Below are 26872 nucleotides of genomic sequence, written 5' to 3'. Positions count from 1 at the left end.
AATTCTCTAAAAACATGGTAACTTGCAATTGTCAAACCAAAATTTCTTTTTCTCTTCTAACTGTAGCGCTTCCATTGCAAACGAAATGACTTTGCCGCCGCCGTGGACGCGCGCGTACTTTTCAGGGAAGGCAAAGTTTGCACACAAGCAAATTCCTGCGCACACTCACAGCAAAAAATTATGGGGAACATTGATAAAAACCTCTTTTCGTCCCCCATCCATCCATGTCAGTTTAGGTCTTCTGTTTTTTTTTTTTTTTTCAATATTTGTTCCTTGTTCATTCTTTCCATAAGCCCAGTCCACTTCATCTCTGCTCTATCCTACCAGACTTTTTTTTTCCAAAATCTATTCTCTGCCTCACTTCAACAGTCATGAAACAAATATAATTCTCAAGGACTTCACCATAAAAAAATCGCTATCCTGTCAAAATTAATCAACTGCTCTGATATCTATTCAGAATCAACCACAAGAGCAATGTCATCTCAAAATAAGTAAATTTCTTACTAATTCCGAGCCATTGCCTACAACTCTTCCATCAACTCCCCTTACCTTTGTATCCACACGCAATCTGAGTACCAATGGTGAAATCACGAAACTCTGACGTAATCCTGCACTCACTTCAAATCACTCACGCAAACTAATCCAAACCCTCACATATGATTTACTACTCAAGTCAAAGATTGTGGCTGCCTCCAATGTATCCCCCCTACTTTATACATTTCCAGTTCGTTCCACAACGCTTCTCAATCCTGTCATTCACCATCTCTAAGTCCATGAACACCTAAAATGCATCCTTGTATTTTGCTATGTACTTCTGACACACCTGCCTTATCCCTCAAAATTTTTATCTGCGTAGCTTCTTCCTCTCCTAACCCACACCGTTCTTCTCTAATCATTCCTATCCACCTCATCTTAATCAAGACACGATCTTAATCTTTACTAACTACAAGAATCAAGGGGCCTGTTGTTAGTCGCTTGTACGAGGTATCTGTACAAGTCGTATGCAAGTGGCAGTTGTCTTACAAGTCTATCGAAAGAAACACCATGTGAAGACGGAAGATTTACGAGAACGACACTTCGCTTGTACATGATGTATTTGATAAAGCTGTAAAAACCGAAGCGTTGTACTAATAAAGGCTTTGTCCTCACGTAGTGTTCCTTTTGATAGATTTGTACAAGTGTTTCCATAGCATGGAATGAGTGTAAGACGACCACTTGGACGACCTAGAAAAGACTGGAGGAGATGCGTTGAAGATGTGCAGATATGCAGAACAGAACCAAGAGAATGGAAGGAGGAGGTGGCACAGGACGGAAAGACATGGCGAGACGTTTCAAAAACGGTTATGGATCACAAAGTGGCCCGAAGACCAGCGGAGTAAGAGTAAGATCTGTACAAGTATACTTGATGGCGTTCCTTCTTACCTGAGCCGTTTGGTTCGTGGCGGACCACCGTAGAGACCCGTTGGGGTCTGTCGGCGGAGGAGGAGGAGGGGGAGGAGGAGGAGGAGGAGGATCCACAGGAGGTGGTGGGTTCTGCACAGGCGTGGGACTCTCCTCCGAGCGACGGCTGGCCTCGACGGCGAGAATTCGAGGCTGACGGTTCGAGGCCGGGCTGCCGTTGGCGTCGTCGAGGAGCTGCAGAGGGAGGGAAGGAAGGGGACTTGGGTTAGAACCGAATCTTGCGGTGCAGCTCGTGTTGGATCCGTGGTATTCTTCAGGCCCCACAATTACGGGAGGAACTTCTGTTGTCATCCAATTCCCATCCCCACCGTCGAGATGGGGATGGTGGGGATGGACGTCTCACGGTGATGAGTCAAACGATCAACTTAACGATAGATAAAACCAAAGGAAATGTGCCACACGATACTGGCTCCTTCGCAACGGAGAGAGCCACGGTGATGAATGAAATAGCCTGGCGGCAGCCAGAACTAAAGAAAAAGTACCACTGTATCGAGTTTATATTACTTGATCACTCGATTTCTCTCACTTTCTGTTGAATAACCCGACATGACGTCATAACGTTTACAATCGATTCAGAAAAGCATCGTCGTACTTTCATAACTTCTCTTTCTCTCAGGATAAAATAAATCAATAAACATCTAAAAATAATAAAATAAATAAATCAATAGGTAATCAATAAGTAAATACAATAGAATAATCCATGGAGACATTCATACCTTATGTACCCCAACATTAGAAGCCTAAAGACGAGGCATTTTAGAACAAAATCGACAGTGCAGCGCAAGAATTATCGTACGCATGCCAACACAATGTTGGTAAAAACAAAACAGAAAGATCCGTACACACACACAGTCACTGTATTCCAAAGGAATAAAATATTTATGATCATAACACGAAGTTAGGAGGCTTTGGTGTGGTCATTCGACGTTCCTGGTATCTCCATCATTTGGCGACTTTAGCAACACTTGACGTTATCCTCCGTTCCCTGTGGTCGAAGTCAGAAAAGCCTTTGGGCTTGGGAGCACCAATGGAACAGTGCCACATGGTACTGATGGTTCCCAAGAGGGATTTGTCCCCCACTCCCTCCCCCCGGGGTGAGTGTGACGCGACACTAGGGTCATTCGACGATCCCTCTTGTTTCTGTCGTGGGTTTTACGTCTTAAATCCGCGATAAGCCTAAGCGCAAACTGAAACGCAGGCGACACAGGTGACGTAACACAGAGCAAAGGCAGACTTCCTCTTGCTGAATTGAAGTACATTTAGACCTTCTCTCTCGGAATGCTTCTAGATGCACTACCTCAGTATTTCAAGTGAGAGAGAACTACACATTGTACTTCAGTTCATCAACAGAAAGTCTGCCTTTGCTGTGCTGCGTAGCCTATGTCTCCTGCGTCTCAGTTTGTGCTCAGACTGAAGGAACTAGTCTTGCCATGTCACGTTATGACACAGGAGGCATAAACTCCGTTAATTAACAAGGTCGCGTGTGTAGTTAAAATCAACAGGTCTGGGTTAGGTTCCTTGCAAGCACTAAAGGGTTTTAGATGGGAGCTGCAATGCGGTACGTGCCAAACGTCTCATGCAGCATGATGCATGACCGCTCAAAGTACCCAGGCACCATCACGCGTGCTCCTCATGCAACCAAAACATTATCAGGTATTTACGAGGAATAAAGGTGACAAGGACGCGTATCAAATCAGTCTCCAAGAACCTTGCATTCCAATCTAGCATAAAACAACCTGCTACGTTTAGAAAGGCGACATCCTTCCCTTATTTGGAAGTGTATGTATTCAAGTTCATAACGGCAGGCAGCGTTACGTGTCATCAATTAGTTACTGCAGGTGCATGATATGTCTAACATGTCAACACTGGTAGCTGTGAACGAGTTAGTACTTAGTAAAACAATCCAGAAAATCCAAAAATATTCTTACTCTCACCTGCTCGACATTTTGCAAGATTCAATTATATTCCTACTTGGCTTTATGGGTTCTTCTTAATACTCCCATTCACTAAACGAGGGATGAAATTCTGACCAATAAGAATTCAGATACAAGGGGACCAGCCAATGAGATTGGGGATCTTGCAAAGTGTCGTGTAGGATTTCTAACCTTCGTGGGAAAATGCAAACCTCCATAAACCCATACGTAAAGATTTTTTTTTTAATTTACTGTTTCTATTCTGGTTGACGTCAGGTAATTGAATTAAGTTCAAGAAGGAGTCCATGATACTGGTCATGTTTTCTGTTACGGTGACTTTACAGTTCTGCAAGCCAGCAATGCCAATGACAGACGATTTTATTCAACCGAGGTAATCTCATCTTAATGACACATTTAAGAGGTTTACACAGTCATCCCTATGTGGCTTAGAAGCAGAAAATAAACGAATAAACAATTGAATAAATAAACAAATCAACCAATAAATTGATTAATGACTAAATTACGAAAAACAACTTCAGGCGAGTCCGTTTTCTTTTCCTTTTTCTATTTATTTTTATTTTTTCTACAAATCGTTAAATATCTCTTAGAAATCCTTTCTTCTATGCCACATCATTACTGAGAACTATGCCCTGGCCAAAAAAGGGGTTTACATTTACAAAAGGTGCCAAGATCAACGCCAGCTTAGCGTGAAAGTTATCATAAATATCCACATACAAATTAAACATTTCATTTTGCATCCGTCGGCATACCTCAAAATACCTCGAAAATCCCAAAGAATACTCAGAGAAAAAATAGGTTTGAATATCATTGATCTACATTAGATATTTCAATAATGCATTAATGTTATTTAAACTTATCTAAAATATTCATAATATCATGCAAAAAATCATGCAATGCATGCAGCTCTATCAACACCCAAACAAGGACAATTCTAAAATGTGATTGATCATGCAGAAATGTGTAAAAATGACTGAAAGGTAATTACGGTGATTATAACTTAAGGTGACGGCACACTAAGCTAGCATGCTACTTCGTTTGAGTAGAAACGACTTCGGTTACAATATTCTAGATTTCCGTAAGAACATCTCTAAAATGTGTCTAACATTCGTATCTTAGGTTTAACTTCTCTTAATTCGTCATTCATCTTCTCACTCTATGAGGCAAGAGTAATTTGTCATTTGGACATTCGGGAAAACAAAAGATCGTAACCGAAGTTGTTTCTACTCCAAAAGCAAGTAGCATGCTAGAGAGAAATGCCTAGTATGCCGCCATCTTTACTCGCATCTAGTGTAAGTATTGTTCTCATTCTAGTTCATAAAAATCTTGAACAACTTTTTTATAATTCGCAATCACTAACTTCTTTTTTATTAAAAATTATTTCTTAACAGTGTGTATAACACACCTGATAAACTTCACTGATAATTTATTGATGTTTTTTCATAACATTTAACCAATATTTGACAAGCTAAGATCATTAATTGCTAACCAATTACATATAAACATGTTAATCAATAATTATTGAATAACATGTTTATATGTAATTATAATTATTGGTCAGTTATCAATGATGTACTCGTATATGTACTGTATATTATACGTATATGTACATGTATATGTATATATGTATATGCACATGTATATATGTACATTTATATATGTATATACGTATATGTAAATCTATATGTACATTTATATGTATATGCATATGGTGTATATGTACATGTATATGTACATGTATATGTGTAATATATGTGTTACTCATTATGGTCTTTGATTATGTGTTAACTTTTGCATCCAACGTTCCCTTCAACCCATCAATCCCATTCTTGGTCTTCATCTCAAACAAATTTATTGCCGTCAGCCACGTACAGTTCTCTCTAGGTTCATCTTCAGGTATCTATTTCTCATGATATTTCTCATTTCACCCAGACATCTATTCACCTCCCTTAATCCTTAAATTAAGCTCCGCCTTAATTCTTCCATATTCTGCTATATGTCACCCTACATACTTAAAGTTCCCCACTCACCCTTGAAACTCACCCTCAACCCACCCACCGCTACCAGCATCACCCTTTGTACACCTCATCACTTTACTTTTGGCAATATCTACTTCCAGTCTCCGATTTTCACAATCTACTTTGACTTAATGAAGAGTAGTGTCATCCGCAAACAACAACTGGCTCACCTTCCACTTCCATTCTCACTCAATAACTCCATATATACGCACATACAAATGCATACATACACAAATACATACATACACAAATACATACATGCACACATAGGGGCATCAAGTTATACATAGATACATATATATGCATGCATACATATACACAATTGCATATATATACACATATACAGTACATACAAGCACACATAAATGCATATGAATACACATTCGTAGAATCACACATATGCATACATACACACATACATATTATATGAATACACGTACTGTATATGGTTACATATCTATGTTAACCAAGGTAGGGTCCAAATCTTTCTCTTTATCAACTCTTTCTTCCCTAATATTCTTCAGCCTCTCCTCTCCCCACCCCAGCTATCTTCATTTTTATCTCTGTTTTATCTCTCACGCTTTTTTCGAACTTATTCTAAATATTGCGTGTCACCCCTCTTTAAGTGACCACGCAACACTAGTTTTTATCTCTATTATCTTTATCATCATTATTATTTTGTTATTATCATTCTCTTATCTATTGTCATTATTACCATTATTGTTACAATTTTTTTTTCTGAAACTTCTCGCTACATTTCTTGTAATTACAACTTAGAAGAACCAAACAGTTCACTCTGTCTTTCTGTGCATCTGATGTAAAGACCTGGAACTCTTATTTCTCTGTATGACTTGGAATCTTAAAAAGATATATAAAGATGTCTTCCCTAAATCGGAAATGAAATCAAAGTAGGTATGTCTCTTTTCTCTCTCTCTCTCTCTCTCTTGCTCAGGAGCATCCCTATACGAGAATCTAAATGCTTGTTTTACGAGTATTCCATTTTGTCTTGTTTTATCTTATTGTATCGTATTGTATTTTATTTTAGTGTTAATTGTTTTAACATTTTTGCTGTTTTTGGAAATACGTGGAGTCAAGAACTGAAATGTAATTATGGAAGGGGGGGAGGGGTGAACTGCATAAACTCCCCAGGGCTCGATCATAAGCCTGGGGAGGATATTTAGTTACTGGGTACGAACAGGTCAGGTTAGGTTAAGTTAGGCTACTTTAAGTGAAACTTTTCATTATGATCCTATATCACATAGCCCGTGTGTGTGTGTGTGTGTGTGTGTGTGTGTGTGTGTGTGTGTGTGTGTGTGTGTGTGTGTGTGTGTGTGTGTGTGTGTGTGTGTGTGTGTGTGTGTGTGTGTGTGTGTGTGTGTGTGTGTGTGTGTGTGTGTGTGTGTGTGTGTGTGTGTGTGTGTGTGTGTGTGTGTGTGTGTGTGTGTGTGTGTGTGTGTGTGTGTGTGTGTGTGGACAGTGTGCGTGTGTAGAGATACGAGTGTGGACGCAGAGGGAGGAGCGGGTGGAAAGGCGGATTTGGGCGGTTTTGTGGGCGTTGGAGGTAAGTGTGGGCGTGCCCAGGTGACCATAGGGAAGTGGAAAGGGGGTTCGAGTCGCAGTGTAAGCATAACATGCAAGCGCATCATATGCTGTGTTCATCACATGCTAACAGGTGCCACGATATGCGAACCATCAGACTACGAACACTACGATTGGCACAGATGACGGTTACTACTACTACTACTACTAGTGTTACTACTACTGCTGCTACTGTGCTGCTGCTGCTGCTGCTGCTGCTGCTAGTGCTATTGTATGACTAGCTAGTGGATCACATTCACGGAGTATGTGGTAAATGCGCCACATGCTCCTAACGAGTCACATAAGGTTGTTTGGGTGCGCGCCTAACGCTCTTTCGTGTCTGGTGTGCCAAAAGGGCGGGCTTGTTGCAAATTGCGTAACGTCACGTAGGGCGCCGGGGTTGGGGGGACAATGAGCGGGAGGATGGGGAGGGAGAGGAGCAAACGAAGGAAGAGTGGGGAGGAAACAAGAGGGAGAAGGATACGAGACACGGGGAGACAAAGCAAGGGAGGAGTATGGGAGTGGTGGAAGGAGCAGCGAGGTGGAAATCCGTGGGGGGGATGTGGAGGAGGGTGGAAGGGAAAGGGGGGAAGAGAAATGGGTATATGGAAGGATGGGAAGACAGTAGCTAGGGCGGGGGAGGGGGAGATAACAAGAACAGGAGGGGAAAAGGAGGATGGGGGAGGAGATAAAGAGAACAAGAGGGGGGAAAGGAGGATTGGAGGGGGGAGAAAGGGGTGGGTGAAGGAATACCGAAGAGGGGGGGAGGGGAGGAACAACATGGAAATGAGGGAGACCTATGGGACGGGGGGGGAGGGTTAATGACGAAACAGCAGTGGGGGGCAGTGAAGGAGGGAGGGTAGGGTAGGGGGGCAAGGGGGGACTATAGTGTATGGCAGTGGAGGAGAGACGAGGGGAGTTGGGGTTCCAGTGGGTCTATAACTGAGGGGAAATGACGCCAATGAGGGGCGAACCGAAAGGGTGCACCGGGAATCGGGCGAGGGGGAAAGGGAGGAAGAGAGGGGAGGAGAAGAGAGGGGAGGAGAAGGGAGAAGAGGACCGGGAAGGAAAGGGAGGAGGCGAAGGAGAGGAACGGGAAGGAAAGGGAGGAGGCGAAGGGGAGGAACGGGAAGGAGAGAGGAAGGAGGAGGAGGAGAGGAACGGGAAGGAGAGAGAAAGGAGGAGGAGGGAAGAGGCGAAGGAGAGGACCAGGAAGGAGCGAGGGAGGAGGAGGAGAGGGAAAGGACCGGGAAGGGGAGAAGGAGTAGGAGAAAGGAGTAGGAGAAAGGAGGAGGCGAAGGAGAGAGAGAGGAGGAGGAGGAGGAGGAGGAGTGGGAGACTGAGGAGGAGGAGGAGAGCAGGAAAGAGGAAGGGGTAAAGGAGACACGAAGAAAACGTTCGAGGAGGATGAAGTGAGGGAGGGTGACGTCCAGGCTGCTGGGAAGGAGGCGGTCATCAAAGAGAGAGAAGCAACACGAAAAAGAGAGACGGGGGGGGGGGGCAGGAAGGAAGCGGGGGAAGTTGGAGGGGGTCGAGGTGGAGGGTGGAGGAAAGGGGGGCGGGGCGGGACGGGGAGGAGGTAAGTGCAAATAGGAGGAGGAGGAAGAGGAGGAAAAAGATGAGGAGGAGGAGGAGGAGGAGAAAGAGAAGGACGACGACGACGACGAGGAGGAGGAGGAGGAGGAAAAAATGATGAAGAGATGAAGAAGAGGAGTAGCGGAAGGACGATGAAAGAATGGAAACTCAAGGAGGAGGAGGAGGAGGTAAATCTAGTGCATTAGGAGCAGGAAGAGGAAGAGAAGGGGGAGGGAGGAGGTCGAGAGGAAGTACGAAGAGGAGGATGGGGGATGTGAGGGAGAAGGGGGAGAGGAGGGGAGGTCAGGGGAAGGGGAGGGGAGGTCAGGGGAAGGGGAGGGGAGGTCAGGGGAAGGGAGATTAGGGGAGGGAAGGTTAGAGGAGGGGAGATTGGGGAGGTAAGGTTAGGGGAGGGGAGGGGAGGGGAGGGAAGGAGAGGGAAGGTCAGGGGAGGGGAGATTAGGGGGGGAAGGTCAGGGGAGGGGAGATTAGGGGAGGGAAGGTTGGGGAGGGGAGGGGAGGGGGAGGGGAGAAGTTGGGGGAGGGAGGGGAGGAGAAGTTGGGGGAGGGAGGGGAGGGGAAAGGGTGGGGAAGGGGGAGGGGAGGGGAAGGGGTGGGGAAGGGGAGGGGAGGGGGGAAAAGAGATTAAGAAGAGACAGGAGGAAAAGGGAGGGTGAAAGGGTGGGGGAAGTGGGAGGGGAGGGGAAGGGAAAGGGTGGGGAAGGGGAGGGGGAGGGGAGGGGATGACGGGGAAAGAGATTAAGAAGAAACAGGAGGAAAGGGGAGGGGAAGGAAGGGTAGGGTAGAAGAGATGAGGGGTGATGTAAGTAAGCTGAAGAGAAGGAAAAGGAAAGGAAGGGAAGGGAAGGGAAGCGTAGCGGAGCGTAGAGGAAGATAGGAAAATGGGAAATAAAGAGAGACTGCGGGAGGCAAGGGATAGAAGGGGAAAGGAGAGAAAAGAAGAAGAAGGAAGGGAAGGGAAGGGAAAGAGAGGATGCACGAAAGGAAAGAGAGGGCAGAAGAAGAAGGAATGGGATATGGGATGTCCCCTAAAATTAAACTAATCAGTATTTCTTGAAGACGAAATTCAAAATCTATATTTCCAACGGTCACGGATGTGAGGATTAGGAGTCTGTCACGCTGAATGCAAATGATTTTGCAGCCAAAGATTATACAACATTCTAGAAAAAATGGAGTGGAAAGGTGGGAGGGACGAGTGTAAACAATTATCAAAGTTAAACATTCAAATGCTCAAAAACCGTTATAAATATATAAAAGAAACGGACGTTACGCCATTTACTCAGGCCCCGCCCCCTCGTCGCTACAGCGGACGACGACGACGACGAAGAAGAAGAACAGTTGTGCCTACTTTCTGGTCCTGGGAGGTCTGTCGTCTGGGCAAGCGTCGAACTGATTGGTGACGCTTGTGGTGGTGGTGCTTTGTGTGGTGCGCATGCGCGGCTTCGGACACGTTCGAGCGGTGTGACCGAACCGAACGCCGGGAGACGGTGTTCCGTCGGATAAGGAGCTTGACGCTCGAGCCGGAGGAGGAGAGCAGCTTGCCCTGCAACGGGACGTTGGAGGATGAGAGCAGCTGGAGGTGGAGGTCCAGGTAGAGTTCTGGAATGTTTGGGGAAGAGTAGGAGGAGGTCTAAGCGCACTGTCCTGCAGGTTAGACGGAAGTCTTGGCTTAGAGCGCATCCAAGTCTCGTGGATCGTTAGCGGAAGGGGTGACAGAAGGCAGAGGGGAAAGGTTGTCTTTCGGCCGTTGGCAAAGTAAAGTTCGTTTGAAAGGTTAAAAAAAGATGAAGAAATTTTTTTGTATCTGGAACTGTTTCCTTAAAGAACAGGTAGCTCACTCATGTGTGACCATGGAAGACCAAGGTCTGACAACACTGGAAACGTCTTGGACCCACGTCAGTCGTTGTCGTATAGCTTTCCATGCTCACCATTGTGTGCGCAAACTTCGAGAAACTTCGTGGGCAAAAGCTCAAAGTAAGATGATCGAATGTGGGATAGATCCTCAAGTATATCAGAATGGTACAATGAGGGAAATTGATAAAGTTCGACAAGTCACGGTGAGATAGGGAAGGCTCCACTCACAACACGATGAGGAAAAGCGAAAGCACAAAAAAAAAAAGAGGGGAAGGAAATGAAGTCTTGATTTTCCTGAACTTGACAAAAATAATTTGGAAGAATTCAGACATAACCAGCGTTTCAATCCTTGGGAGCAATATCGCGCCAAAGAGATGGAGGACAATAGAGAGGTTATATATGATCAATATTTTTCTGAGTGGGAATTATTCTCCAACCATCAAAAAATGGTCCATACTCTGGTCCGTAGGCATGTCACTTCAGATCTCAAAATATTGACTTCAAAAGGTTTATGCAATCAATACTCTATACGGGGATGACAAGAAAAAAAATACCGAAGTCAAAGAGACGATCTTTTTCGTTCGCCACAACAAAGTCCATAAAGTGTACTTCGATATTGCAGATCTTTAGTAAAGACCTCGTTAGAGGCATTCTACGAACTGAACCCGAAAAATGAAAGGGACAAACAAGGCTAAGGAAGAACCAATTCAGGTATTGCCCACATCATGAAACCTCATTACATTACAGAATACCCCATCGCCACGATATTCCATGAACTTCATTGTGTCAATCATCAATCATCTGGGTCAATCATCAATCGTCTGTGTCAGTCATGAAGCTCAGAGTACATCGCCTGGGAAATGATCTATGGCGTCAACGGATGAACATGTACGCCTTTCCAGGTTTTGGAAAGAAGCATCCCATAAATTGGTGAGGTTTCATTTATATGTGTATGTTGCAGGTCCAGGAGAGAGAAAGGCTGACGGTGCAAACCACGACTAGAAGAGGGAGTACAGAAGCCAGGTCTACGAAACAGCATCACATAAAGGCAATTCCTGTCACAGGTATTGTATGAAGTACAATAAGCTCTATGGAAACGAGTTAAAGGCTCTGTTTCGATGAAAGCACACAACATCAACATTTGATATGGGAATGAATGGGGTTTAAAAACGAAAGTCGGTGAACAGACCTTAAAAAGGAATTGTCTTTTCATCGGTCCTTTTTTTTTTTTTTTGGGGGGGGGGGGGGGCAAATAACAACTTACCTGCACTTCGAAATGTTCTTCTTGTAATAATGGACAAACTATCAATCGAAGTCACTCCAAATATTTCTGTCACTCGCTAAACATAACCCCGCCAAGGGTTTAGAAAACAGACAATTGGTAGAAAAAGAAAACTTAATACATAGAATAATATCACACAAAAAGGAATTATGTGGAACTCATGTATATTATCTAGTTTCTGTCGAGATAAAAATGTATTAAAAAGGTTATCTGTTAAAATAAAAACTTACCTGGTAAAAATATATATTAATGTGGAGAAATATAACAAATAACCGCTTTGATGAAAAAACAGTCATAGAAAATTTGCATCCTCAACACTAGTGATATTCAAATTAAGCCCCACCCACCAACACACCCCCAACCAATGGCAACTGTGAACCGTAGGCAGGATTTAGTGCGAATTTCATTACGCCGATGTCACACTGCTTGGCGTTGCTGCTGTGGCTTGTTGGTATAGCAAAGTCTCCCTTATGAATCATTAAACTCGAAAGGTTATGATATGGTGGTCGTTATATGATGTTCTATCACCACGTGATTATATTAAATTAATTAAATTTGCCCATAAGTTGGCTGCATCCGGCATTGCCGTATAGTGTGACACCAGCATTAGCAAACGAATAACACGTAAGAACTGTTCAACGAAAGACCAGTTAGGTTAGACTGGTATTAGCCGCCAAATACGAGGAAAACGACGGGAACATGCGTGCAAGTACCTATTAGCCTGACCTCTCGTACTAAATAAACATGACACGAAAGCACTTCGTTGAGACCTACTCTGATGAAGACCTTCCACCGCGAAATAAAATGGGTAGAAGCCTTGATACACGTCACCGTAAATCCTCTACCTGACCCCATGGTGCCCAATGTAAGATGACCTAACCAACAAATATCATCAAAACTATTGTTATAAATACATATATACATTTTTTTTTTCTATAAACATAATGGCTAAGCACGGTTGAGAAACTGTACCCGCTTAGAAAAAATATATATTTTACAGTCTGTCAGTCTTTATACAAACATATGTACACACAATTTTTGCCCGAACAAATAATTTTTTGTGAATATAAAAAAATATGAAAAAGTGGGAAAATATGTACTACGTCTTCCTAGTATTATCTTCCTACAGCAACTGTACCACTAGTGCTGTCAACTTAGGGTCAGTCACCAAAACCACATCCAACAAAAACCAGGAACCATTGCCACACATTCCGGGTCATAATGCAATGACCACAGAATCACGATGCAGTCCATCTGGTGGCTGCCATGGGAAGATCCAGCTCACCTGGTTCTTGGTTGTAGGACGAACCAAGATTATGGGACAAATCGCTCTTCTTCGACGGCGACAAGCTCTCGCAACGGCCAAGAAGAACAACTTGAAGTCGGATCTTCGTGTTAACATCTGTGGTATGGTAGCATAGTTTATGTTTTTTCCTTCTTCTTCTTCTTTTGGTCAACCCAAATCTTGGACGGGTGGGTGGGGATGCAGATAGTAAACAGAACATCACAGCAGGTCCAGAAACTTCCGTTCAATTTACTAAAATGGTTTGACTCCAGTTGTAAAGAATATGGAGTGATCTCCCACCCATAATGACCTACGGTTAGCCTTCGCTCCAGCAACAGGGTTCCAGTATCAACAAAGAACCTCGATAATGAAACCTGATCCTTGTGGTATGCCCAGGCTCAGCCACTATAACGGGGTTTCAATATGAAGTCCCACTAGCACAACTAAATCTAGTTGGGAAAAATCAAGTCCTAGATAAAATCCTTGAAAAACTGAAAAATGCGCCCTGTGATGTAACTTGGATCTATATCTAGAACTAGTTTCTTCAAATTATTTTAACTGAGAAATAAGTTACAATCTTCTCTCAAATGAGAATTTTTCCTTATCATTGTGAAACAAAATAAGTTTGAGTGCTGTAAGGTATCGGATGAGTGTTGTGATAAAACATTCTTTCCTTTAAAACAGGCCTAGGCATCAGCTCTTTCTGGACATCAACGGGGCTCCACGGGTCTAGCTGGTCCAGTAGGTCTCACCTTGTGGTCGAAGGACCCCCTTAGAGTGGAGGATCCACAGAGTGGACCAAGTGGAGCCACAAACCAAAAATTTGTGGTTATCAGTGAATGTAATACGATTTAATTCACTCTTAAAGCTCCCTCCAGGAAGCTGAGAAGCAGCAATACATGGTATAGTATGGGGGATAGGTGAGAAAACAGTTTAGATCATCTGGTATAACAACTCACTCAGTGACACTGTGACCATTTATTGTCGGGGATCATTCTGTCCCGATGCCACAATCTTTTCCTGACTAGAATATGTAAAGTGTCCATCGATCATTGGTGGTTTAGTACTAACAACGTTAGCTGTATGGGGACTTGTAACATTTTACCCCGTGACTACTTCTGAACACTTCCCTCTCTTCGCACTCCTGGTCGAAGTCGAAAAACCTACGCCGAAGACTACTTCGGAGGTTGCTCTAAACTGCAGACGTTACACGTATTCCCCTGAATTCATGATAAGAGTCTCTGTTAAGGAAGACCTGCAAACCATTTATAGTCATCAAGGTTCACCAAAACGATATCACACATGAGAATGCATGAGAAATCACATGAACTCGTGATTCTAAGTATACAGAAAAACCACCAAGGAAAATAATAAATTGATGTCTAATTAGACAAAATCACTCGGTCATCAATTTATTATTCTCCTTGGTAGTTTTTTTGCAGTCACTAATATTTTGCAGCCCATTTGAAGGTTCTTGGCGAAATATCAACATGACTGGTATTTTTCCAAGAAGTTGGGGTTCACAGTTATCAAAGATTCATCTGTATGCTTATCATACTGGGGCTACATCTGCAGCCCGTCCGTGAATACTAAATGCAAAAGGTTTACTGTCACGATAACTTCCCACTGTCTTCCCTTCTTCCACCTTTAACCATCCGGAAAGCAAATCCCTCCCCCCCTATGGCGACACAAAACTGAAGAACTTCCTTTCCACCAGGAAGACTTGTTGAAGAAACCTCACCATCGCCCGAAGTCCCCAACGACATTCTTCGACGAAGACACCCCTGGACCGACCCCTCTGCTGTCGAGTCTCACCTTGTTGGAGAGGAGGAACTCAGACTCGAAGGCGAGGACGTAGTAGAGGACGACAAGGAGCACCGGGTTGCAGAAGCGTGACCACTCGTCCGTGTTGAGGCGGGCGGCGCGGGAGTCGCACTGACACTCGGTTGTTACCAACGCCGTCATCCCGAAGAGTCTACAGAAGAGGACACAGAGAAGGGGTCATCGATTAGTAAGTTCGTGTATCCTGCAGATGTTAAAAAAAAATATATATATATATATATATATATATATATATATATATATATATATATTGATTCATCCATAGAAAATAAACAAGAAAACCGTCTCCATGTAAATCTATTTCATTTAATGATTATAAGCCCTATGAAACTGTTTCTACTCTCGCAAAAAATATACGACTTTGTGATTCGGTAACAACACTTGTTCTCCAGCTTCTCGTCGCCTAGGGTGACATGATGCCTATTGGATTAAGAAGCTCTGATACTGAGGCTCGAACCCTTGGTTGTGCGACTGCATACCCCAAAGTTGGGGAATGGTCAGGACAAGTTCCAGATCGCTCCTTTTTTACGGTCAGCGTGGTACAACGGTAACGTCCTTGCTTTGTGGTAAGCAATCACACAACCAGTGGCAGAGCTTGTCAAGTCATTTGTCGTAACTTCATACATGATGTCTGTTGCCATGGAAATCCGGCTGGGAGACGAGACGTTTGTGGAGACCTAGCTCACTTTTGCATCTCCTACGGACTCAAGGATGACTGTCCGTTGGGTGCAACGGTGGGGAACCACTGACAAGGCGAGGAAGTTAGTCCTTGCCTTCTTTTCCCTTAGCTGTGGCTACAATCCTCGCAACCATGGGACTCATTAAGGGATTGCATAAGCAAGTAAAACATGTCACGAGTGAACATATAATTGTTGCCTCAAGTTTCAACAAATGGATACCACCCGCGGCCCCACTATTGCCGGTAACGGTCCCTGGGCCCTCACACAGAGATCTGTGGAAGTTTTGGACTACTGTATTAGTGTGGGTCAGTTTCTATGTCAATTGCTAACAGGAGGAGCAAAAGGAGGAGGAGGAGGAGGTGAGTAGTAGTCATCGGTTGTCAGATATTCTTACGTTAAAAAAAAAAAAAAATTGTGGAAGGGTAAAATTATAGAGACTTGGTTCGAAATGTACGATTTGTTAAGTACTGTCGAGTAATTTTTGGTCGACCATAATGTAATTGGTTGATGACAATTTTGATTTTGTAGTAAAAAGATCGCGCTATCAATTTTAGTATCCCATTTGGTTTCTCTATGGTAGGAACAAAATGTTTAGACGTTTTAAGGTCGTTCCTGACCATCACATCAAGATATTTTTCATTCGCTATTTTAGTTACTTTATCCACATAAATTGTAGTCGTTCCTCGGTGTTCTGAGCAGTCTTGCCTGTCAAGACATCGAGGAACGCACTGAGGAACGCGCCTAGCTATGTTTAATGTTGTTTTTACCTATGAGCATAACATTTGCTTTTGAGACGATTGGACCAGTTTGTCTTAATCTCCTTAAATATCCAGTTGATTCAAGTGATCATTTGATCTTCCGTGCAGTTTAATACCAGGGTGAAAGCCTCGCCCAGGCCACTGCCTATGTGGCACTTCAATCAATTGGGTCGAAATCCTCTGGTACCTTAGTATCTGCGCCGACATCACTCTCTCCTTTCAGAACCAAAGGTTGTTGTTGTTGTTGTTGTTGCTGTCTTTCCCTGGGTGAAGTTTGTGACGTTAAACCATATCACAACAACAACAACAACTTCTTGGTCTACCTGTTGTTGATTCTACTAAGTCGATCCTTTCTTTTTGCTACTCCTGCTGACATGACGAAGTGCCTATGTGTGTAGATTGTACAAAGGGGACGGGGCCCCACGTCTCGGGCCTTTGTACAGACACACATTCGTTATCGAAGCGAGTGTGACCTCGATGTTATCACGCACAGCGACGTGACGTGACGGGTCAAGTCGGGTCAGGTGGGCACACGACTGCCGATGTGAAACCACCCGGATGTGACGCTGATCCTCTCATTACTGCGCCGCATTGTACTGATTAATTGCGATGAGCCCTGAACTGTTTCGTTCGATTGAGGAAGGAGATGAAGCCTGAGCTGATCTTCATCAAGTCTCCTTTCAGGCGGAAGCCAATCTCTCAATTAAAACAAGTGTTTATCGTTGGAGGCGCTGTGGTCTCGCTGCTTTGCTTTTGGCCCGAGACGTGTGCCGGAAGATCAGGGATGACCTTTAATCCCCTTTGTGAAATATTAATACGTGACTAACTACTTTCATGGCGGTGTATACACACTTGTACCTCAAAGTGATTTACTCTCAAAACTTTAGACACTCCAATCCTCTCTTCCCTTTCCCTCCGCTCTCTTCCTCCCAACCACCTCCTCCTCTTCCTCCAGCACCCCACGGAGTGTCCCCTTCAGGAGTACCTTACCTGACGACGAGGTTATCCGGGGGAAGGAACCTCTGGACCCACTCCGTCTGGTAAACGTAAAGGCAGAGGACGTGCACTCCCGCGAAGACCATCATCAAACGGCACACGTAGCTGGAAGTAAACAGACACCGGGAACTCGATATAAGAACGTTGTGAATATATGTGCATATGAGGCGTTTGCATAGTAAGATCCAGGCGGCTTTGATGTCCAGGAAGTTTGTGGAGTCTCACAGTAGAGTCGTGTTCAGCATAAACATCACTGCTTTACCAAAGATAACAATTGACCCGTGCTAGAATGTTCATTATAAAACATAATATATAAAACGTATTTGCATACGTATTAATGTACACACAATCATTATGTATATATATATATATATATGTGTGTGTGTGTGTGTGTGTGTGTGTGTGTGTGTGTGTGTGTGTGTGTGTGTGTGTGTGTGTGTGTGTGTGTGTGTGTGTGTGTGTGTGTGTGTGTGTGTGTGTGTGTGTGTGTGTGCGTGATCTCTTATTTGAGTTTACCAGAAGATGAAGTTAGTAAACGTACTGAAAGATGATATGTGTAAGTGCTAAACCCCTGTTCACACTAGCGGTTTCGTTACATTGTAAGGCAATAAAGGCGTTCACACATAACCGCACAGTTTTTCCTTAACTATGCGGTACATCCGCGGTTTCCGTGCGGTTCAAATTGCTAGTGTGAAGAGAGGGCCTTAAGGTTTTCGTGCTACAAATCATTTAGACGTCTAATGGAGCGCTCTTCTACTGTGTGGTTATCTTTCCCATGTTTCCTTGGTCTTCTATGCTTTTGATCTTTGCCTCCCTGTTTCTTGGCCCCTCACCCTCCATTTTCGATATACTATTTTACTTCTTTTTTCCAATGAACTGCTCCATTTGCCCACATATTGTTAGAGACTTCGAATATTGTTTCAAAAGTTTTATCTTTCTCGGAGGAGCCTTGAAGGAAATAGGTACCTGAAAACACCCTAAAAAGGTAACTATCCTCTACTCAGTTTAGATAGTCCACTGGTGTCAAGCAGCTTACCAATAAGTAAAAACAAAAATCTAAGCTTCTTACAGAGAAGAAACAAAGACAAAGGACAAACCAGTATGGGGAACCTTTTGGCCGCTCTGTGACGGGATGATAAAGAACGAAACAAATCGAAGGAAAAATGTATATACACATTTTAATACTCTTTCTCTCTTACCCACTTTCCCCAACTCCACCTTACCCGAAGCGTCTTCCAAGGACTTTGTTCAAACTCCAGTAGGTGGCGCAGGCGAGGAACACAGCGAAGTAAACGGCGCTGGTGACAGAGGGCACCATCACACCCGCTCCCCCGATGCCCGCCAACGCCAAGTACGTACCTGGTGGCCAGAGACATGAATGAAGGATTAGCTCCCTCAGAGTAGAGGACGTGCACTCCCGCAGTGGTGGCTCTCGGAGGAAAAGTATTGTAAAAATCTCCCTAAACCAGTAGACCTTCTTTGGTTATTTGTTATTGGATTAGTGTCAAATGGCTTCAGTCGAATGGAAAGTATCTATGAACTGAAAGCTTGAGGTTCATCTAGTAAATAAACGTGATAATCACGTTCATGTGTCCTAGAAAAACCCTGCAAGGTAAGACTCAGACTGAGTACAAGATTGACGTGGGAGTAATCATGGGACGAAACAATCCTGTAAGTTATAAAACACATTAGAATGTTAGTATCCTCAATACTGGGGTCTCCAAAGGTACCTAAGGGTAGACATAGAGCAAACTGAGGAACGATATCATAAACACATCATGACTGACTCTCTCTCTCTCTCTCTCTTGTTTGTCTCAGTCTTTCTCTCTCCTTCTGAAGAAAGATGTCGCCCCTTGTTATTATATTTTTGTTAGATTAGTGTTATCAACATTACGTTAACAAGAATTTGAGCAGATATGTTTCCTTTAAAAAACATGTGAAAATTTTACATCAATCTACGATCCAGGGGTTAGGGTCCGACAACTAACAGATATTTCAATAAATCTTTCTTCTAATACCAGATTCTATCCATCTGACGGAACTGAATACCCATGACCTCGACTAATTCGAGATAACATTTGGATTAGTGCAAACAGCCCCAGAACTACTCCCAGATGAACTAAAGCTTCTGCCGTTATCCGGGATAATATATAAAGGATTATAAAGGCGAAGCATGCCGATAGGAGACCTTTTGGTCCATAACTAGGTCGGATGCGAAAACATTATAATAATGATAAATAAATAAATAAAAATATAATCATATAAATGATAATAGATAAAATAAATAAATAAATGCCTAGGTATAGTTAAATAATAAACAAACAGGTAAATAGTAAATAATAATAAGTTGACATATAACTAATAATAAACGTGAATCAAGTAAATGATAATAAACAGACAAATGACAACAAAACAAATAAACAAATAATATGAAATAAATGCCACTCATTATGGCATCAATAAATGACAGTCATTACAGCATCAATAAATGACAGTCATTACAGTATCTAAAATGTAAACTACCACCATGGAAATAACAATTGTAAACTCCCCTTGCGCACTTACCGATAGTGTTGAGAATCTTTAGACCCACGTTCCTGTCGGGCGGAGCTTGGGTCACGGCGATGACGTCAGAGCTCGGGGACACCGGGGTCGTCAACTTGACGCAAGCCAGATACGTCCCCACCGAGAAGACGAGCATGAGGCATTCCGGCAAGAGCCAGCGTGTGCCGTCGATCTCGCTGATCCCGTCCAGTCGAACGAAGCCTAGGTGTCTAAGCAGCACCTCTACGAAGCCGCCTAAGGGGGAAGAAAAACTCGTCTGGGATAAAGTCTCTTAAAAAAAAAAGAAAGAGAAGAACTCGTCTGGAATAAAGTCTCTTCTAAAAAGAGAGAGAGAAGAACTCGTCTGGAATAAAGTCTCTTCTAAAAAAAAAAAAAAGTCTATGAAGAATTTCAATTGGCTTAACCTCCCCCACCCATTTAATCTACCACAGTCTGAGAACTAGTCAATTTCGGGATTGTACTTGTTAAGCTGTACGGTGTGCATAGCCAAAGGACAGAGACATGTGATTCCCCAAACGTGTACAGAAGGACAGGTCTTCCCGTGACGCCAGGCTGAGACTGGCGCGCTAGTCTCAGGTATTACACTGTCGCCAATCGCCGGATGGCGTGTCCGCTTAGTATTCCTTTGTGATTAAGTTCTCCACTGTACAAGGCTCCTTTCTCGAGCCCTCACCCCAAAAAAAGTGATAAATAAACAAATAGATAATGAATTAATAAATAAATAAAGAATAAATAAAGTTATGGTTTAAACGCCAGCTGAAATGCAGTTGTGTGAACGACTTTCATAAAGATCCGGGGAAGTGTACACTTTACATTTATGCATCAAATTACTGGATAAGGGGGTTGAAGGGGAGAGTGGGTGGGTGCGTTACCATACACTGTATCTATACCACCAAAGCCCCTCTCCATTTTGCAAAGAGGTGCACACCTACTTCATACACAATTAAAATAAATTAAAATATATTTTATATCCCTCTCACCTCAGCATCTCGCAGATAAAGGGGCATCCCTGTCTCCCGTCACACCTTTCGGATCAAGGGTCGAAACACGACACTTCCTCGACAAAGCCTGACGGCAGGAGATTGTTGATCCCCACCGTTTCATCAAATGACAATCCCATCTCATTTACTCGAAGTGATTTATGAAGATGTGAACATTCCGTCAGGTGGAGTCGTCCTTCCATCCATTTACGATTCCCCAGCCCCCAATTCATTCTTATCTCATACACTCGCTCTTCCAAAGCCCTTTTCATCCTACACATCCACCTCATTCTCGGTCTTCCTCTCAATCTCACTCCAGCCACTCGTTAGTTTTCTACATTTGTTAGTTTATCCTCATTTGTTCTCAAAGTATAAAGAGTTTGGCTTGATAGAAAATACACTAAAGAAACAAACTAAAGAAATAAATATGTAAATAGGGAAATAAGCGAAAACATATGCCAATGGGCTAATATTGCAGCCTATTACTCCCCGCCATCAGGTGTTGATTGTTCATACAGAACGAGCAATGACTATTGTATTCAAGTCATTCCTCCGTGAGTTCTACACGATCACCTAACTTGAAGTTACTATTCTGGCGTGGAATGCAGCCGGGAGGCAAACTGCACCCAAGATCAATGCAAACGTTGCATGGACTGCCGGCACATAAAGTGTGTTTTAATATTCACATAGCATGCAACAGAAAGCTCGACTCTCCTCTCCAATCCCTCTGGTCCCTTCAGGATCAGAGCGCACATAGGTGTGGTCCCATACTCAGCAGTGCCACACCGCCGCCCAAGGTTCAGATCTCTTGGTTGCACAAGGGGAAAGGTTTTATTTCCTTTCATAAGAGGTCAGAGGCCTCTCAGACAACCCCTGGTTCTGAATGGAGTAGACGTGGCTGCTCTGCGTTGTGGTTGTATAGCGGGGAACCCCGCAATGAGGACTTCCCAGTTTTAATGAAAACAGGGGTCTTTGGTTGAGTGTCTTGGAATCTGAACCAGGGGTCTATGGGGTAATGTTCGTCAGGATTCCCCATGGAAGGGCTGCTGTTGGTACACCACCATCACCACCATACTAACAATAAAACACACACACACACGATGGCGCAGGTGGTAGAGTTCCCGAATGCCACTACAGCGATCCGGGTTCGAATCCCACCCAGGGCTGAAATAAATTCAGTATCGCTGAGGTGCGAGTCTTTACTCCAACTCCCGTGGGCGGGGAGTTGTGTTTGTGCGTGTAAGGTCACAGCATTACCCATAGATCGGTCATATATATGAGCTCTGAGCTCTCTTCCGGGAGGGAAATAGCTGTCGATCACGAGCCCAACACGTTATCCAAGACCATGTTGGTGAATCACACACACACACTTGGGATGTCTTAGACGGTGTTACAGCACAAGCAGGAACAATACATGAAATCAAATATAAATATAAAAAACTGTAACTGTACATAAATTTGAGGCTAGGAATGATAAATTGAAGGGACGGAACCCACCGAGCGTTGCGCCTTTCCTGTATACTAAATCAGATAAATACAATTAGGTAAATACACACACACGCGCTTGTGTTTACTGAATGGCGTCGCTCGAAAGGAGAGGGGGTATGGCAATCTTGAAAGAAAAAACAAAGGAAATCAAAGACAACACAGTCGCGTAAGTACTTGACATTTATTGTAATAACAGAGTATGTGTTTCACCATGGTCTTGGATCACGTGTTGAACTCGTGATCGACGGCTATTTCCCTCCCGGAAGAGAGCTCAAGAGCTCATATATGACCGATCTATGGGTAATGCTGTGACCTCGTACGCACACACCCAACACCCCCCCACGAGAGTTGGAGTAACGACCCACAGCGCAGTGATACTGAAATTATTTCAGCCCTGGACGGAATTCGAACCCGTACCGCCGTAGTGGCGGCCGGGAACTAAACCACTGCGCCACGAGTCGTGTGGCTCCCAATGTGGGGAGGTGATAACAAAAGGAATCGGTAGAAGGAAAAAGTCACGACAAAAGCGAGAGTAACTACGAAGATCGAGTAGAAAGGCTTGGGATGTAAACAATAGCAGGCGACTGGAAGTACTCTGAGATAGCAAACCTCCACCAAGGCAAAACTACAATTAGTCTTGGGGCTGTAACTCGCCAAGATTGAAGAAGTGTATTAAAAAAAAAAATACATAAATATATTGATAAAAATAAATAAACCGAATAAGTAAATAGATAACTAAACAAGTTGATAAAAATATATGAACAATAGTAAGTGACTGGAAGCGCTCGGAGAGCGTAAACCTCCGCCAGGCAAGGCAATTGCTTCGCCAAGGTAAAATTAGGTTCAGTCTTGGGGTTGTAAATTGCCAAGATTGAGGACCTGTATCTTAAGAAAGTAGATAAATGAAATACATAAGTATATTGATAAAACTAAATAAATTCATTTGATAAGTAAATAAATAATAAACAAGTTGATGAAAATAGATGAACATATGAAAACAAGTGAAAAAAATCACCGATTCAAATCGTGAACCGGACCATCAAAATCTAATAGACAGATAAATGAAATACATAAATATACATACAAGAATAAATTAATTAAATAAATAAGTATATAAATAAATAAACAAGCTCATGAAGATATATGAACATATAAAAAATGATCCACCACTCCAAAACGTCCAGCAAAATCTGTTCATAACTTTTTGTGTGAAGTTGGTAACAAATGAATATGACCGAAAACATAACCTCCTTGACGGAGGTAAATATAACACGTGAAAACGTAAGTCAGTCATCAAAATCAGGGTCAGATAAGTTAATTGAACCGAGAAAAGTGTTCGCAAACAAAAAATAATACAAAAATAGCAATATTGAAAGGGAAAACTTGTAAAAAAAAAAATTATTATTAAAATGTTGAATGAAGTACAAAAGTTTAGAGAAAGCAGAAATGAATTGATGAACTAAATTGATCTTAAAATGAATCAAAGCGCAACTTCAATTGACAGTAAGGAATAAATTAGATAAGGACAGTACAGCACAGTCGATTGAAAAAAGTTAAAACAAATAAATGAAGACAGGATGAGGATGACAGAAGCCTCACGAAGAAAAAGTAAGATAACTGAGGGAAAAAGTAAAAAATTTTCCTCTTCCACATCGTTCCCCCCACTCCACCCTCTTTGTTCCCCACCGCACTCCATTCCTCCCATATTTCAGGGACATTAGGGACCACCTTTATGGACCAGAGTCACCTAGCGTCCTTTTGTGGCAGGCAGGGGTGACTTATCTGCACTTCATGAAAGAACACCGACAATTTTTTTTTTCCAAATTTCCAAATTTTACTCTCGCTCCGTCCTGCTAGCCTCCTTTTTTTTTTTTTTTTTTTTTTTTTTTTTTTTACAATGACTCCATCTCCTCTTCGGTGTGACATTGTCCACAAGGACAGAAGCGCTATTTATTCCAGACAATGGACAGAAAAATAGTAATGATCTGCTCTTCCCAAGCCTTTCCTCCTCCTCCTCCTTGCACCCCAGGAAGTGCAGTCAACCCCAGTATCTGCCAGTTCGCTTCTTCCCCCTTCTCCTCCTCCACTCTTCCTTGCATCTCCATAACTCCTCCCTCAACACTAAACACACACACACACACGCACGTATACATACACACGCACAAACACACACACACACACACACGCACGCACATATTCATACACACACATACGCACGCACACATTCATACACTCACACGCGCGCACACACACACACGCACAACACACTCGGTGGCACAATTGGTGGAGCGCTGGATTGGGAAGTACGATAGTGCTCGCAGTACCCAGTTCGAATCCTGCCCAGGGCCGAAATTATTTCGGTATCGCTGTGCTTCGGGTCGTTACTCTGACTCTCGTGGGCGGGGAGTTGGGTGTGTGTGTGTGTGTGTGTGTGTGTGTGTGTGTGTGTGTGTGTGTGTGTGTGTGTGTGTGTGTGTGTGTGTGTGTGTGTGTGTGAGAAAGGTCATAGTATTACCCATAGATCGGTCATACGAGCTGAGCTCTCTTCCGTGAAGGAAATAGCTGTCGTTCACGAGTCCAACACGTGATCCAAAGACCAAGGTGAATACACGCCTTTACCTTTCTTTTCTCTTGACGGGTCCGTTTTCTTTTCCTCACCAGGGTTCTCCCTTCTTGGAGATCCTAACCTAATCTCTCACTTCTTCACACCGAGACAACTATTCTTCTGTCCATTTCTTCTTCAAAGACATTCGCCCACTTCTATTCTCACTCTCTTCTTCCTTTCCTAAGCAGTGTCTCCGGTTCATTTTCCTCTCTCCTTCCTCTCCTGCTCCTCCTTTCTCTCTTCCTACCTTCTCATCTCCTTTTCCTTCCTTCCTCCTCTTTCTCCTCCTCTTCATCTCCCTTTCCTTCTCTCCTCCTCCTCTTCCTCATCTTTCTCTTCCTGCTTTCTCCTCCTCTTCCTCCTCATTTCCCTTTCCTTCTCTCCTCCTCTCCTTCTCTTTCTACACCTCCTCCTCCTCCTCCTCCTCCTCCTCTTTCAACTCATCAATCTCTCTCTCACCTCTCTCTTTTCCTTTCAGTTACCAACTTCTCTTTTCCTTTGACTTCCTTTTCACCCTTCCCTCTCTCCCTCCCTCCCTCTCTTTTCCCCTCCCAGCCTTGCCCTCTACACACACACCCTCTCGCCATTCTCTGCATCCTTCTTCCCCTCACCTGTCTACGACTATCTCCCTACTTTCACCCAGACCCCCATCCCTATTCCTTCTCCCATGCCCTTCTCTCTTCCTCACCCCAACAGATCTCCCTTCCCTCTCCCTCCACGTCCTAACGTCTCCACTGCCCCCCCCCAACATCCATGCTCCTCTGATAAGTTACACCATCCCACTTGACCTCTTGCAAGGTGTGTTGTCCTCCATAAACACCCACCATATGGGCTCAAACAAAATCCGTGGAAGTGACATTCCACTAAGAATAAAATAAAATAAAATAAAAGATAAATAAATACATAAAAAAATTATAAAATTATAATAAATATATGATAAAAAACGCCCCTTCGCCTCCATCTATCCCTCGCTCCAGCGGCCATACACTTCTTCACCCCAACGGCGGCGCACGCATTACATTTTCATCATGATAAAGATTTTCTTCTACCCAGCCTCAGATAATTCTATTCACTTGTGGGCTTAGGAGGGAAGGGGGGCTTCCTTGGGAAAGGGCTAACGTCACAACCCCCCCCCCCACTTTGCCCCGTTCCCGTCTCTTGCTCGTTAACTCCCCCCTCCCCCGCTCTCCCCCCGCGTGCGCTTATCAGCAGTGCCGCTCACGTCGTCATGTTTGGAGTTATGCGTGTAATAAGCAAAGTCCTTATCTACCGGCCATCACGTATATAATACATACATACATACATATATATGTGTGTATATATATATATATATATATATATATATATATATATATATATATATATATATGTATATATATATATATATATATGTACATATATTATTCACTCGTTGATGACTGACATACCGACCATCAAGCCCTCCGGTACTGTGGGGCGAGGTGGACGGGAAGGGAGGCGGAGGTGGACGGGAAGGGAGGTGGACGGGAAGGGAGGTGGAGGGGGTGAGGGAAGGGGAAGGCAAGGGGAGGGGAGGGAAGGAGGGGAGGGGGAATGGAGGGGACGGGGAGGTGGAGGGGAAGGGAGGTGGAAAGGAAGGTGGAGGGGAAGCGAGGTGGACAGGGGGTAGGGGAGGGAAGGGGAGGGGAGATGGAGGGGCTAGGGGTGAGGGAAGGGGTGAGGGAAGGGGGAGGAGGAGGGGTGAGGGGAGGAGGAGGTGAGAGGGGAGGGGGAGGAGGAGGGGAGAGGGTGAGGGGAGGGTGGAGAGGGGAAGGAGGGGAGATGGGGAGGATAGGGTAGATTAGGAAGGGGAGGAAGGGCGACGGGGAGGATAGGGTAGATTAGGAGGGGGAGGGGAAGGGGAGGTGAGAGGGGGAGGGGAGATGGGAAGGGGATAGGGGGAGGGGAGGGAAGAGGGGATGGGGGGAGAGGGGG

The 26872-nt window shown here is 43.8% G+C and overlaps 1 protein-coding gene across 1 annotated transcript in view; it reads right to left on the bottom strand.

Annotated features, from left to right (window-relative positions):
* Piezo (piezo type mechanosensitive ion channel component) overlaps nt 1-26872 on the bottom strand; it is a 168269-nt gene that overhangs the window by 83868 nt on the left and 57529 nt on the right. The window contains exons 5-9 of the mRNA XM_076200470.1: nt 19847-20080; nt 18505-18640; nt 17276-17386; nt 14821-14980; nt 1423-1635 (exon numbers count right to left, since the gene is read on the bottom strand). Of these exons, the coding sequence (XP_076056585.1) occupies nt 1423-1635; nt 14821-14980; nt 17276-17386; nt 18505-18640; nt 19847-20080 (854 nt within the window). The remainder of the gene's footprint in view (nt 1-1422; nt 1636-14820; nt 14981-17275; nt 17387-18504; nt 18641-19846; nt 20081-26872) is intronic.

Source organism: Oratosquilla oratoria, chromosome 17, assembly GCF_046742065.1.
Source record: "Oratosquilla oratoria isolate Oo_2021 chromosome 17, ASM4674206v1, whole genome shotgun sequence".
In the NCBI taxonomy this organism is placed as follows: Eukaryota; Metazoa; Arthropoda; class Malacostraca; order Stomatopoda; family Squillidae; genus Oratosquilla; species Oratosquilla oratoria.
Note: the sequence above shows the minus strand (reverse complement) of the source record. Positions and strands in the feature narration are given on the sequence as shown.